General features: G+C 46.1%; 1 protein-coding gene across 1 annotated transcript in view; it reads right to left on the minus strand.

Moving 5' to 3' along the window:
- Window positions 1–375: 375 nt before the first annotated feature.
- Window positions 376–12,262, minus strand: part of LOC144148718 (cystatin-1-like) — a 31,471-nt gene continuing 19,584 nt past the window's right edge. The window contains exons 3-4 of the mRNA XM_077680237.1: window positions 6,839–6,943; window positions 376–956 (exon numbers count right to left, since the gene is read on the minus strand). Of these exons, the coding sequence (XP_077536363.1) occupies window positions 852–956; window positions 6,839–6,943 (210 nt within the window). The 3' untranslated portion in view covers window positions 376–851. The remainder of the gene's footprint in view (window positions 957–6,838; window positions 6,944–12,262) is intronic.

Consider the following 12,262-nt stretch of genomic DNA (forward strand, 5'->3'; position numbering starts at 1 on the left):
GCTGTTTTTCTAGAAATTTTATTTTTTCTTCGAACTATGATTGGCTACCAATGTAATTGGTAGCTTTTCGCACTGACAGCAGCGACACTCTGCGTATGGTTGTAGCAGGTTTGAGAGGGCCTCCATTTGCAATGCGCACAATGCGAGTGCAACGGCACCAGTTAAAACAATGCCATTCCCCTGCCATTGTGTTGGAGCTATTTTGTTCTGCAAAAATAATTGTTGCTGTGCGCTCCAGTCGACATGTAGGTCTTGACTTTTAGTTGTGACTACATAGTATAGTAGCCAGTTTTTTGCACAGGTCGTGTGTCTATAAAGAAGGCAAAGCACCAGTAAGCGAAATAAAATCTTGACCTCGTTGTGCAATAATCAAAATGATGGAACAAGCTTGTTTTATTGCGTACAGTAGGCAATAAAAACACACTCTAACTAGACAGAGTGAAAGGAAATTGTTCGTTATGAAACAGCAAAGCGACCACAATGTAGGGTGTGTTTCAAGAGGACAGTAAAGAATGCAGTCCTGTAAAAATAAAGTAAAAATTTCAACACCTCTTCAGAGAAAACAAATTTCTCCTCAATATTGGCTTGAAAACATTCAAGGTCCAAACATCATAACAATTTTGATCATTCAGGCCATTTGGGCACGATATGTAACGGCTCGTTCCTACGTTGCTTCCCAGGCTGTATTGATGATTAGTAGTAGACATTTAGAGGCACTGGTTCCCAAGCTCGTAATTGTACGTGGAAAGAAACAACCTGCAGTGGATAGAATCACCGCTTGCTGCCTCGTTCATGGGGAAAACTGAGTCACGATGCTGTTATGCCCAAGGCATCGTAAAAAGGCGTCCGGTTCAGCTCGAGGTCGCTTTGCGGGGTGGGGTGCAGGTGTAGTTGGTAACTTGGGTGCTATTCATCCACACGACCACGTACACAATGGCCGTGCAATTGCCATTCACCTGCGAGTAACAATACGGTTCTGTAAGAAGATGTGTCATTACAAAAATTTTGGCTAAGCCAAGAAAATATCATATAAAAGCTGTGTTAAACCGCCTGTTCGCCATGAATATAAGGGAATGTGTTGACTAAATACAAAGGAACCGAAGAAACAGTCAATTTACAGAAAACACGTACCATGGTGGAGCGGCTGGTGGTAACAGCGCTGCCCTAAGAACTGAAAATTACACAATCAACCTTTATAGCACCACTACAAAACAAATTCCTATGGTGGGGAACAAGCTACTAAAAAGTTAATCACAGAAAGGTCCCAAGGGTTCACAAAAGAGTTCCGGATCTACACTTAACCACAGAGGGAATACTTCAATTCGGCTCTAGATATTTTCAAGCTCATGTTTCTGATCTTTATGAAGCGCGTCGATAAACGCAGATAAAAAATTTGAAATAGATCCACCAACTTGTTGAGATGTACCTTGTTTGAAGTTCTTGATAGAGGTCGTCCTGCTTCCCGGGAAACGAGTACCTAACAGTGGTAATTAGACTGGCGGACTCGGCCTCGTTTCTTGGCGGGTCTAAAATGTATCTCAATAACCTCCACGTACTGGCAGTACTGAGAGTCCCCCTTAACTCATCACATAGCGCGAGCCAATTTTCTCGACTAAGCTGCACCCCGTACCTGGACGCTTCTTCAGAAAGCGTGGCAACGCGTTCATTTTATCTAGAGACCGGGTAGAAAGCACACCTGCCTTTTTTCGTTTCGCATTGCAAAGGAAGCACATATTGTTACACTCTGTAGACGTCGTTTCATTTCCTCATTGATTTCTTTCCGCATAGTCCAACTTAAAATAGATACCAACAGTGGATGAGTCGCGCAGATTTCCCGGGAACATTGTATACCCCATTGCTTAACTGTAATCTAATTTAAACCCTTATTGATGCTGTTCACTGAAAAGTTTAGCTGTCAATTTCTTCGCTTGGCAACACTGGAAATGACCACGGACATGACCGAAGCGCCACGGACGTGGCGGGGCTTGCGCCACTGCGCCCTCACGCCGCAGAAAAAAAAATACCGGCTTGCTTCGTCTGCTCAGTCTTCTCAACAGCTTCTCAATGGTGGTACCAACGGGTAGGTTACTAATCTAACTGACATTTAGGTCGAGGAATTACTTTGCGTTCGGCGGTGTAGAGTTTGCAACGTCCAACGTACACCGTGGGCTTGGTGCTCGAACAAATACCGCCATCCCTCGGAGCCCGACCCAACCAGTGATGGCGCAATTACATGGTTGCCTGCATACGTGCCTCGCCAGTGTAAATGTAAAGCCCGTCTATGGTTTCGTTCTGAACAAAATACTCTTAAAGTAGCTTTCATCAATAAAAAAAGTCATTTAAAGTGGACGAAATTTTGATCCCATGGGTGGACGATCGAAAGGGCCGACCACTACGCAGTAGTAGTAGTAGACTTTATTGGAGCCCGAAAAGACGGCGGCACCCTTAAGTGCCGGACGGGGCGGTTCCCTGTTCACGGGACCCGTATGTGGCCAGCAGCTCCTGGCCCCTGGCCGCTAGCACAAGTTGAGTCTGCAGGGCGGGGCTGGCCAGCAAGGTCTCCCATCGCTCGTGGAGTGGGGGTGGGGGGTTGGGGAGGGGGGTGGGGGGTAGGGGTGCCTGGGGTTTAGTGCACTCTGCGATTATGTGTGCAAGAGTGCCAGTGCTGTTGTTGCAGAATGGACACCTCTTCTTTCTCGGGATACATTCTATGTAACAGGACGGGGTGCGTGAGCGACCCTGCCTGTAGTCTCCTGAGTATTGTTTGCTGGTCCCTCGTCAGGGTGCGGTGTGGCTCAGGGAGGGTGCACCGCTCTTCTCGATATGATCTCGTTATATCTCTGTACGTGAGCACTGGGGTTGGGGTGTCTGCGTCGTGCCCTGCCCGGAGGGTCATTGCTCGGGCGTGGTAGTCGGCGATGGTGTTGCCGGCTACCTTTGAGTGGGCGGGCACCCACGTGAGCTCTATGGCTCTCCCCGGTGCTCGTTGCTTGGAGATGATTGCAGCCGCCACTGAGGAGATCGCCCCCTCCGGTAGTTGCCGTACGCTCTTTTGGAGTCTGTGACCACTACCTCTGCCCCCGGTTGAACGAGTGCTAGGGCTATGGCCACTTCCTCCGCCGTCGTTGGGTCTTTGGTCTTAATTGCGGCGCTGGTAACAAGCCGCTCCCTGTCAGTCACGACTGCTGCCGCGCGGTCGCTGCCTTTCTGTAGTGAGGCGTCGGTGTAGAGGACTCCTGGGTGTCCGTCTAGTTGCCTGGAAACGGTTAGTGATCTTGCTTCCCTCCTGCCATCGTCAGAACTAATTTTTTGGGGAGTGAATTATATGCATCGCCCAGTGTTCGTTCAGGACCAACGTAGGAGGCGGTGTACTGACGGTGAAGTTCACGTGGGCTCTGCATGTGTATTGTGCATGAAAAATACAAAACATTTTTATCGCCAATGCTTCCTGCGTGTGCTGCGATGTCGGTGTATATTCTTGGACTTCTTTCTTTCACTGTGGCAATTACTCCTTTTTTCTTTCGCTGGTTCCCGCTACCACTGTTCAGGGGCGTACCCAGGGAGGGGGAGCACACCGGGCCCGTGCCCCCCCCCACCCCCCACCTCTAAATGTTTCGTGCCAGGCTGGGGTTCGGTTCAAGAAGCCTGAAGAACCGCCTAAAGTCGCCTGCAGGCGGGGAACCTACAGTTTTAAAGACATTCTTGATCATATAAAGCTGAAAACAAGGGCTACGACAACGTCTGAACCCTGTGTCCGCTCGAGATGCTGTACATGTCAACATATACAGTGCGGCTGAATTTCGCACCGGATACACCGTTCTGCGCCGGGAACCTGCCGCGAGCCGAACGAGGCAGTCCCACTGTTTCGCAGGCGGAACAGCACGGCCAGGAAATGGCAGAACAGCAGGAAAAGCCACATATATGCCTACATATGGTCTGGAATTTAGCGTGTCATTCCTTGTCATTACACTGGTACAAAGTGTGATAACATGACAGAGCATGCAAGTCAGTATTTTGTTCAGTCAACCATCAATCTTTGATATGTTTATTTTTCTACCGACATCGCAATTAATTGACTATTGCAGTTCCATAATTTCTGCTCTATGAAAAGCATTGCTCTGCTCATCTTGTATTTCCTTTACATCAACAAAACTGTACAATTCTCTTCATGGCGGAGCTTTGTCTTTTTGGCACTATTCCATTGTTTCCTTGACCACCCTCTCGGTTAGAATCAGCACCTGTATTTGCTTAACCGGAAATTTACTGAAGCCATGTCTGTTCAATTTAACGGCTGGAAAACGAATCAAATTTGAGAAACGTGTAACAAAGTTCAACATTCAACAGCAGTGCAATAAGGTCTTCCGCTAAGCTTGAGTTTACTACTCACGCTACTATAGTACAAAAAATAACAAAAAGGCAATTACTTAAAAACGATGATGCACGTTCGCTAGCTTCACCTTCATAATATACGAATGTGCCGCACGTACAGTCCAGTGCGATTCGAAGGTTATCGCGGGGAAGCTACTCTTTCAAATGAAGCAGTCATAACACCAACTTTAGCAAATCTTCCATTCCAGTTTTGTTATCGTCGGCGTAGATAAAAGGCAACCAATTCTGTGCTTGATAACAACGAATGTAAAGCTTGAAACCCAAGGGGTGGCAAGTCAGTCGTGTGGGCCATTGTTGTAGCATGGAACAGCCAACAAGAGAGAGAAGAGTGCGAAATCTTGATTTTCATGGTTCCGAAAGGAAAGCGTTGGCCGGCGGCATGCTTGGCCGCCTGATCCTGGCGAGATAACCTTCAAATCGTGCTCGACTGTACTTCATAGCTGATAAGAAAACTTATTGGTCCTTTTCCTAAAGGGAACTCTAAAACAAGCGTATCTGGATATTATAAACACCCAGTGGTGGCCTCCACTTCCGACTGGCGAATTTCGGGGACCACGCACCGCTCACGAGCACACTCATGGTCCCTCTCGCGAGCACGTGCCCGCATAACCGCCTGCTGTACGGACGAATGAATCACCCGTGGCCTACCCATAGGCCGGCTAACGTTAATTTAGGCCATCATCATCATCTCAGCTCCTTCAAGTGGGCTTTACTGTTAGCATTCAGCATACACAAATCGCATGTTAAAAGTTCCTTATTTCAAGCTTCGTTTGAAAAACAGCGCGCAAGAAGCCTTGCCTACATATTTCCCCCTCCCATCTTTTGGTCGACCACGGGCCACCCCTACCCCCCCCCCCTCCCCCCCGAAAAAAATTGCGGGCTACGCTCGTGCCACTGTTCTTTAGAGTTGCAGGATGCCAGAGACTCGCACTTTCGGCCTCATCAAAGCTTCGTCGTTGCTCGCTCATCCGGCACTACATTTGCATGGTTACACTTCCTGCAGCATTTCGTCAGTACTGCAGTAAGTGACAATGTAAACAGAATTCTCTTGTAATTTTTAAGAAATCTTTACCCGTAATTAAGCAAGCGTACATTGTATATTCAGCGCAAAACATGCGCAAATGTCCACCAAAAAGCAAGCCTAATCGGAAAACATTGAGATACTAAACATCTTTGGCGCACTGTTTTTTTACATAAATTTTCTTTTCAGAATTGTATGAGCAATGCTTGTGGTATTTCATCTCGGATCCCGAAGTGTGTAAAACTGCAAAGGGATGCAAAAGGGCTGAACTGAAATAAAAGGGAGTTAAACTTTTTCACTCCCAGTACGTCCACAATTACGCGAAGTGATTGTTTATGAATGACTTGGTTTTACCGAACCATGTACTATTTTGCAATGAAGAACCTTTTCTGGCGGATGCGTCTTGTTTCGACCGGAGGGTTTGCGATTTGGATAGCGTTGTTGCCGTGGTGTACCACGGAGGGTCGAATTAGGACTCTCCTGTGCACGCGTTTGTTTAGCATCGCGAGTGAATGTAGAACTGAAAGAAGAGCACATGTGAATTTTGTAATACTCAATGAAACCAATTGAATCAGGCGTAGTATGGCTTACATTCCTACTTCAAAATTGTGTTTTCTTCGCTACCTTTGAGGAGCCTCAATTTTCAACACTCCGAAAAGCATGCTCTGCTAGGATGACTTTTCACCATGTAACTATGAGTTCGAATTTATCGTGAACTTAATATTTTGTTCGAACAGCCAGCCTTTCAACGCACAAACTGGCCTTTACGCCAACCTTAAAACATTAGCTTCACGACGAAAAACCTCTCGCCTTTGCCTTTTTCATAAATTCTATCACGCATTGCCTCCTTCATCTGCTATCACACCCGCCCACCGGACGTCATGCCGCACTAGCCATGCAAAAGCCGTTTATCCTCCAGCAGCCCGTACATCTGCCCATCTGCACTCATTCTTCGTGCAAACAGCCAAAGACTGGAACAGCTTGCCCACCGACGCCATCCAACACTCCGACCCTACTAAATTCAAGGATTTCATCGATCACCTTATTAACTGATGTATCTGCCCACCCCTCATGTAATACCCCTACTCAGGGCATTTGAGGTACAATAAATAAATAAATAAATATCGCTACGGGTAAACTTTTGACGTGTTTTTTGCATTAGTGTATACATACAACTCGGATGTCAATTCAGGAATGCCTCCGTAAGTTTGCCTGGAGGAGAGCTACAGGGAATCAAATATTTTTCAAAGGAACAAGAGCAGAAGCGTACATAAAAATCAGCAAAATAAGCTTGTTGATGTCGCAGCAGCCTCAATGAGTTAAACTTAGTTAATGAACGATTCTAGCAAAGGCATTTGCTCTGTAAGTAACATTTAAATGCGGGACATACGACGATGAAGTGCCCTCACATAAAGCGTATTCACTTACCGGTCCACTTGGGACACACTGCTGGGCGGCGTAAACATCACGACCGACCGTGCAATTGGACGGAGCAGTCAAGAAAGACAGCTTGTAGTTGACACCCGCGACAACCTGAAGACGGATTGAAAGCGGGAGATTTTATGATCCACGCACAAAAAAAAATAAAATAAAAATTAGCCTCTTTGAACCCGGGTAAACAAAGTTAGCCAGGCGCGATCTCGATTTTCGTGCCCAGAGCACGGACTAAACGCGTACAGTTAAACCTGAATGTAAGGAACCTCTGGGTAACGAATCTCAGGCTGGATTTGACGAAGTTGTTAAATTCCCCATTGCTACCCACATTGAAGACCATGTGCTTGCGACCTCAATGTAACGAATGTTGCGGCGGGTGACCTTCATACAACGAAGTCGGCAAGCTTATCTGTCATTGTGCTTTGCACTTTTATTTAAAAATCGGCTGGAGGATATCGCCAGCCGATTTAGCTAATTTAACTAATACTAGCACTACGTTGAGGAGACAGCAGCAACAAGAACGCCTAGAAGCGCCTAAAATAGGAAATTTGTCACAATGATGATGATTCACGGAGTGGCTAGCACCATCCCGGGGTTAACGTGGCATCCACTTCTCATTTTGCTTGTGAAGAGCGACACCCCACAAGGTAGAAAGAGCAGCTACACTACAGCTTTGTTATCTTACGTCTGTGCCGCAAGCCATGCATTTCGACATGTGAGTGCGGTTTCGGTTCAAGCCTTAAGTTTTGAGGTAGTCGTGCCTCTCCTCTGCTGTCTGTGGCACGCCAGAAAACTAAAAAATGCGTGCTTTCAAGAAAAGCCTGCAATTTTGAATGGCATATTCGTTATCGAGCCAGCAAAATGTAGCCGCATGGTAAAGTCTCCTAACTAGCACCCTCTTAACGATTTTTAGTGCGGTAAAGACGTTCAAGTTCACCAAAAGCCGCCCTCTCAGCATACGTTTGATTCTTAAAGCGCGTTAACGCCCCGAAAAGTGTCAAAGGGCAAAAGCGATACTTAAGTTACGTTCGCGAATACGAGGGCAAGTGACCTTGCTTCCTTGAAGTGTCGTGTAGCGCCTAAGCTCGTGCGAAAGCAGCATGCGTAACTCACGCACGTTATTTCAATGTGAAATAAACCTATAAATGGTGAATTCACCTTTACTAATGTTTGGCATTTCGGCTTCGTTTCTGCTTCATTCCCGCGAGATTTAACTAGAAATCTGCATGTAACGAAAACTTTCATGTAACGAAAAATTGCCGACTTTCGCCAACTTCGTTAACTTCAGGTTTAACTGTACACAAATGCACCCTAAGCAAAACACAGGCGTTGTTCGGTGCAGTTGTTCCTGTAGCGGTGAACGCGTAGTAAAGTTGGATGAAGCTAGCGCCGCTTTGTATCATTTACCAGTAATTACGCTCCCAAACCCTTTTTCCTCTACCCCTTGTGGGATTCTTTAGCCACTGAGGACGAGAGAGGCCTTCAGACGAGGGAGAGAGCGACCGAGCGGTCGGAATGTTTAATGGCTACTTAAAAGAAGACGTAGCGCGAGCGCACGCCGATCGTGCAATGACGACAGGCTTCGATGATGATGATGTCGTCGGTGCAACGCTGATGATGATAGATTCTACACCCCTCTCCCACCACCCACACTTGTACGAACGTGCAATTAGACACTTTTGCTGCGCAATCGAGCAAGGGGAATGGTTCATTTCACGAAACAGGAGCCGTTTTGGGGGGTTTTAACTGGAGTAATTGAGCTATCGCTCGAAAATGCCTGCACCTGTGCGTAAACACAGTCATGCTCAAGGTGTTCATGCAGTCACAGGAAAAGTGGTTCCCTTTATATTATTAAGAGGAATTTTCGGTGCTTTAGGTATCAGCAACAAACGGAGTAGTGTGTTGTAGTATCAGCTTTGAAGCTATGACGATGCTACTGCTTCGTGTTTCCCGCTAGTCAAGATCGCTTTCATAATTTCACCGTTTGTACAGAATAAAAATCCGAAGACACCCTTCCCAGCCTAGTCCAACATACGCAGACATAATGCTAGCTCCACCGCCTAGAGTGCATGACCCGTACTTAGGACCCGAGAACGAAAGTTTGGACGTTTCCGTGCGTGTACCCTCCGCATGGAGTCAATAAATTAGATGGCAATTTGTGGCTCCAAAGATGGTGTAGATACAAACGTCTGTTTCAAATAAGAATGAAGCATCATTAGCGCACCATTCTTGTTGCCGTGACGCGAGGCGTCGCACACTTTTTGCGGGCCAACGCGATGGTGAGGGAACTGAATTACGGACGCAGAGTAACAGTAAAACATTTTCCTCCACAACTTCACGGGTGATTTTCACTGGCGTTAGTTCAACGAGGTATGAGTAGCATTTTGATACGGCGACTTAAAAGTTCACATCTACACAGTTTATTAAAAACATACGCGGCTTAAAACACTCTTAGTGGGAAAAAAACGTTCCGTGCTGCCGGTAATAGAACGAAAACCGCGATTTTCCCCTACGCAATGACAATTGAAGGCCATGAGCGAGGTTTGACACTCTGCCTACACTTGGCTGTCCTCTTTTGGTAACATAAAAAAGTATCTCCGTTGGCAGTAGCTTCCAACTGGCTAGGATGTCCCACCAAAAAGTTGTACTACTTTTAAGGTCAACTACATTATTTTGGCCGCCGGTAAACTCAAAGCAGTAAAGTTTAAATAATTGATCGTACCATTGCAGGGACTGCATTAAAAAGCAAGATGTTTTAAAACAGGCGTTTTCTACACTTCTCCATGAACTGCTAAACCACGCTTTTATGCAAAAGAGGCAAACAACCTATTAAATCTCATACCATAGCTACCTGCGAAAGGTATCCACTGGTGTTTACTATGCGACGGAATTTTTCGACAGGAGAGTTGCGACGGTAGAATAGATGGGCAGACTGACGCGAAATGACCTTGGTTCACAGCATCAACTCGAAAGAGGTATATCTAGCTTAGAAATATTAATTTGATGTGCCCAGTTTCTCAATTTCATAATTTCAGCACGACGTCTGTTCCTGTCATGAAGCCATTCTCTGGAACTTTCTTGGTTTTGGGAAGTTTGTGAAATGGCTGATAAATAATTTCAGGGGAGTAAATGAAGCATACACCTATCCAAAACGTGACAGCTCTGGTACAACGAACGCCATATGTTCTGACCACAAGTAAACTTAGCTTCATTGGCTAAACCCCGGAGGAACCGCGTCGAAACTATTTTGTCAAATGGTTTATCGCACTCTCCGTTCCGAAATGGTAATGATGATGATGGTTTGATTTTATTGGCGCAAGGCCGACACGGGCAAAGAGCGCCAGACAGAAAGTTATTTGATGAGCAGAAAACACGAAATAAAATCAGTTAAAAACTATGAGTACGGCTGGTGTAAAGGGCCAGGGTGAAGAACAAGAGTGGTTAAAAAATAAATAAGGTGGCTGGTGTATAGGACCAGGGGTAAAGCTATGGGTGGTATGAGATGAGTTGTAAAAAGTGAACTTGTGATAGGAACTTAAAGGTGCGCTGAACAGAAAACATGGCATCATCTCCTAAGAAGTATGATGGGTGTGGTGGAATATGTCGTGTGTGTAGTTGAGGGAAGTGTTTGCGTCGTGTAGTGTCGAGTGCCTTACATTCTATGAGGATGTGGATCACGGATAGGGCCTCTCCGCACCTGCTGCACAGAGGTCTTGGAGATCCAGTGAGCAGGTGCGAGTGCGTTGCGTGAGTGTGCCCTATCCGTAATCTAGCCAAGGCGACTTCAGTGTATCTATTGCGTGTGTCGGTGGTGTATGCTCCCAAGTGTGGTTTTATTACGTGTAACTTGTTATCGGTTTGTTCGCTCCAGTGTGTTTGCCATGTTTTGCGAAGTTGTTGTCTGATGTGTGGTTTCACGTCGGTGTAGGGTAATGTGGTTATGTCTACTGTATTCGAGAGTGTAGCAGCAGCGGCCATTCGATCCGCTGCTTCGTTCCCGGCTATACCACAGTGGCCAGGGACCCAGCAAAGGACTAGTTCAAATTTGTGGACATACACAGACATAATACCCTTGACTATTAGATTTACAACGTGATTTTTTGAAGACTTTGTTGACAACAACGCCCGCACGACACTGAGGGAGTCTGTATATGTAATGGATTGTGGGATGTGACTTTGAAGGATATGATTAACAACAAGAAGTACACCATAAGCCTCTGCCGTAAAGATACTCGTATTACTGTTAAGAGTTTTAGTGACATTAAGGCCGGGCCCATGCGCCGCGCAGGACACAGAGGTGGCAGTTTTAGAGGCGTCCGTATAAAATTCATAAAATTGATACTTCTGCTGCAAATACAAGAAGTGCTGCAGAATTGCACATGTGGGAGCTCGGTTTTTATCTACATGTGTGAAGGATGTGTCGCATGATACAGTGCGGAGATGCCATGGTGCTATAAAATCTGTTTGAGAACTTTGTATGGTGTCTAAAAAGGAGACAGAAAGCTCTGACGCTTCCTCTCTAACTCTGTAAGAGAAGGGCGCAGAGAACGATGGTCGGTTTAGGAGTAGTGCAGTCATAGACGTATCATAAAAAGCCGATTTAAAAGGATGGTGTGGCATAGATGAAATTTTAAAAGCAAAAAGGAGATCTGTGTATGCTCGCTGACGTTGTAGGTTCCACTTATTACACTCCACATAGAGGCTTTCGACCGGGCTAGTCCGGAAGGCGCCACATGCCAACCGCAGCCCCAGATGAAGCACTGGGTCCAGCATTTTGAGGGATGTCTTACTTGCTGACCCATAAACAACGCTTCCATAGTCTAATCGTGAACCTATCAGGCTGGTAAACACACGTAAAAGAAGTTGTTTGTCAGCCCCATATGAAGAGTGGGAGAGAACCTTGAGTATATTCATGGCCTTTAAGCATTTATGTTGAAGTTGTTTTATGTGTGGAATGAACGAGAGCTTTTCGTCAAGGACTACACCTAAAAACTTGTGTTCATTTCTGACTGGAATTGGGACACCATTGAGTTTGATGTCTGGATCCGGCCGAATGCCGCGCCTTTTCGAAAACAAAACACAAGTACACTTCACTGGATTAAATTTAAACCCGTTGCTATCTGCCCAGCCAGCTAGCTTGTTAACACCAAGCTGGACTTGGCGCTCGCAGATAGACAGGTTACAAGACTTAAAGGATAACTGCACGTCGTCTACATAGATTGAGCAGGAAATGGTTGGTGGCAGAGCCTTCCGAAGAGAGTTCATTTTTACAATAAACAACGTGCAACTCAAAACTCCACCTTGCGGAACACCGTTTTCCTGCACATGAACCCTAGAGAGTGCTGTTCCAACTCGCACGCGAAACGTTCTTTCAGAGAGGTAACTGGCAAGCGTGTTTTACATGTTACCCAACATTCC

This window comes from Haemaphysalis longicornis, unplaced genomic scaffold, assembly GCF_048455015.1.
Source record: "Haemaphysalis longicornis isolate Haplotype H1 unplaced genomic scaffold, Haemaphysalis longicornis Haplotype H1 scaffold_8, whole genome shotgun sequence".
In the NCBI taxonomy this organism is placed as follows: domain Eukaryota; kingdom Metazoa; phylum Arthropoda; class Arachnida; order Ixodida; family Ixodidae; genus Haemaphysalis; species Haemaphysalis longicornis.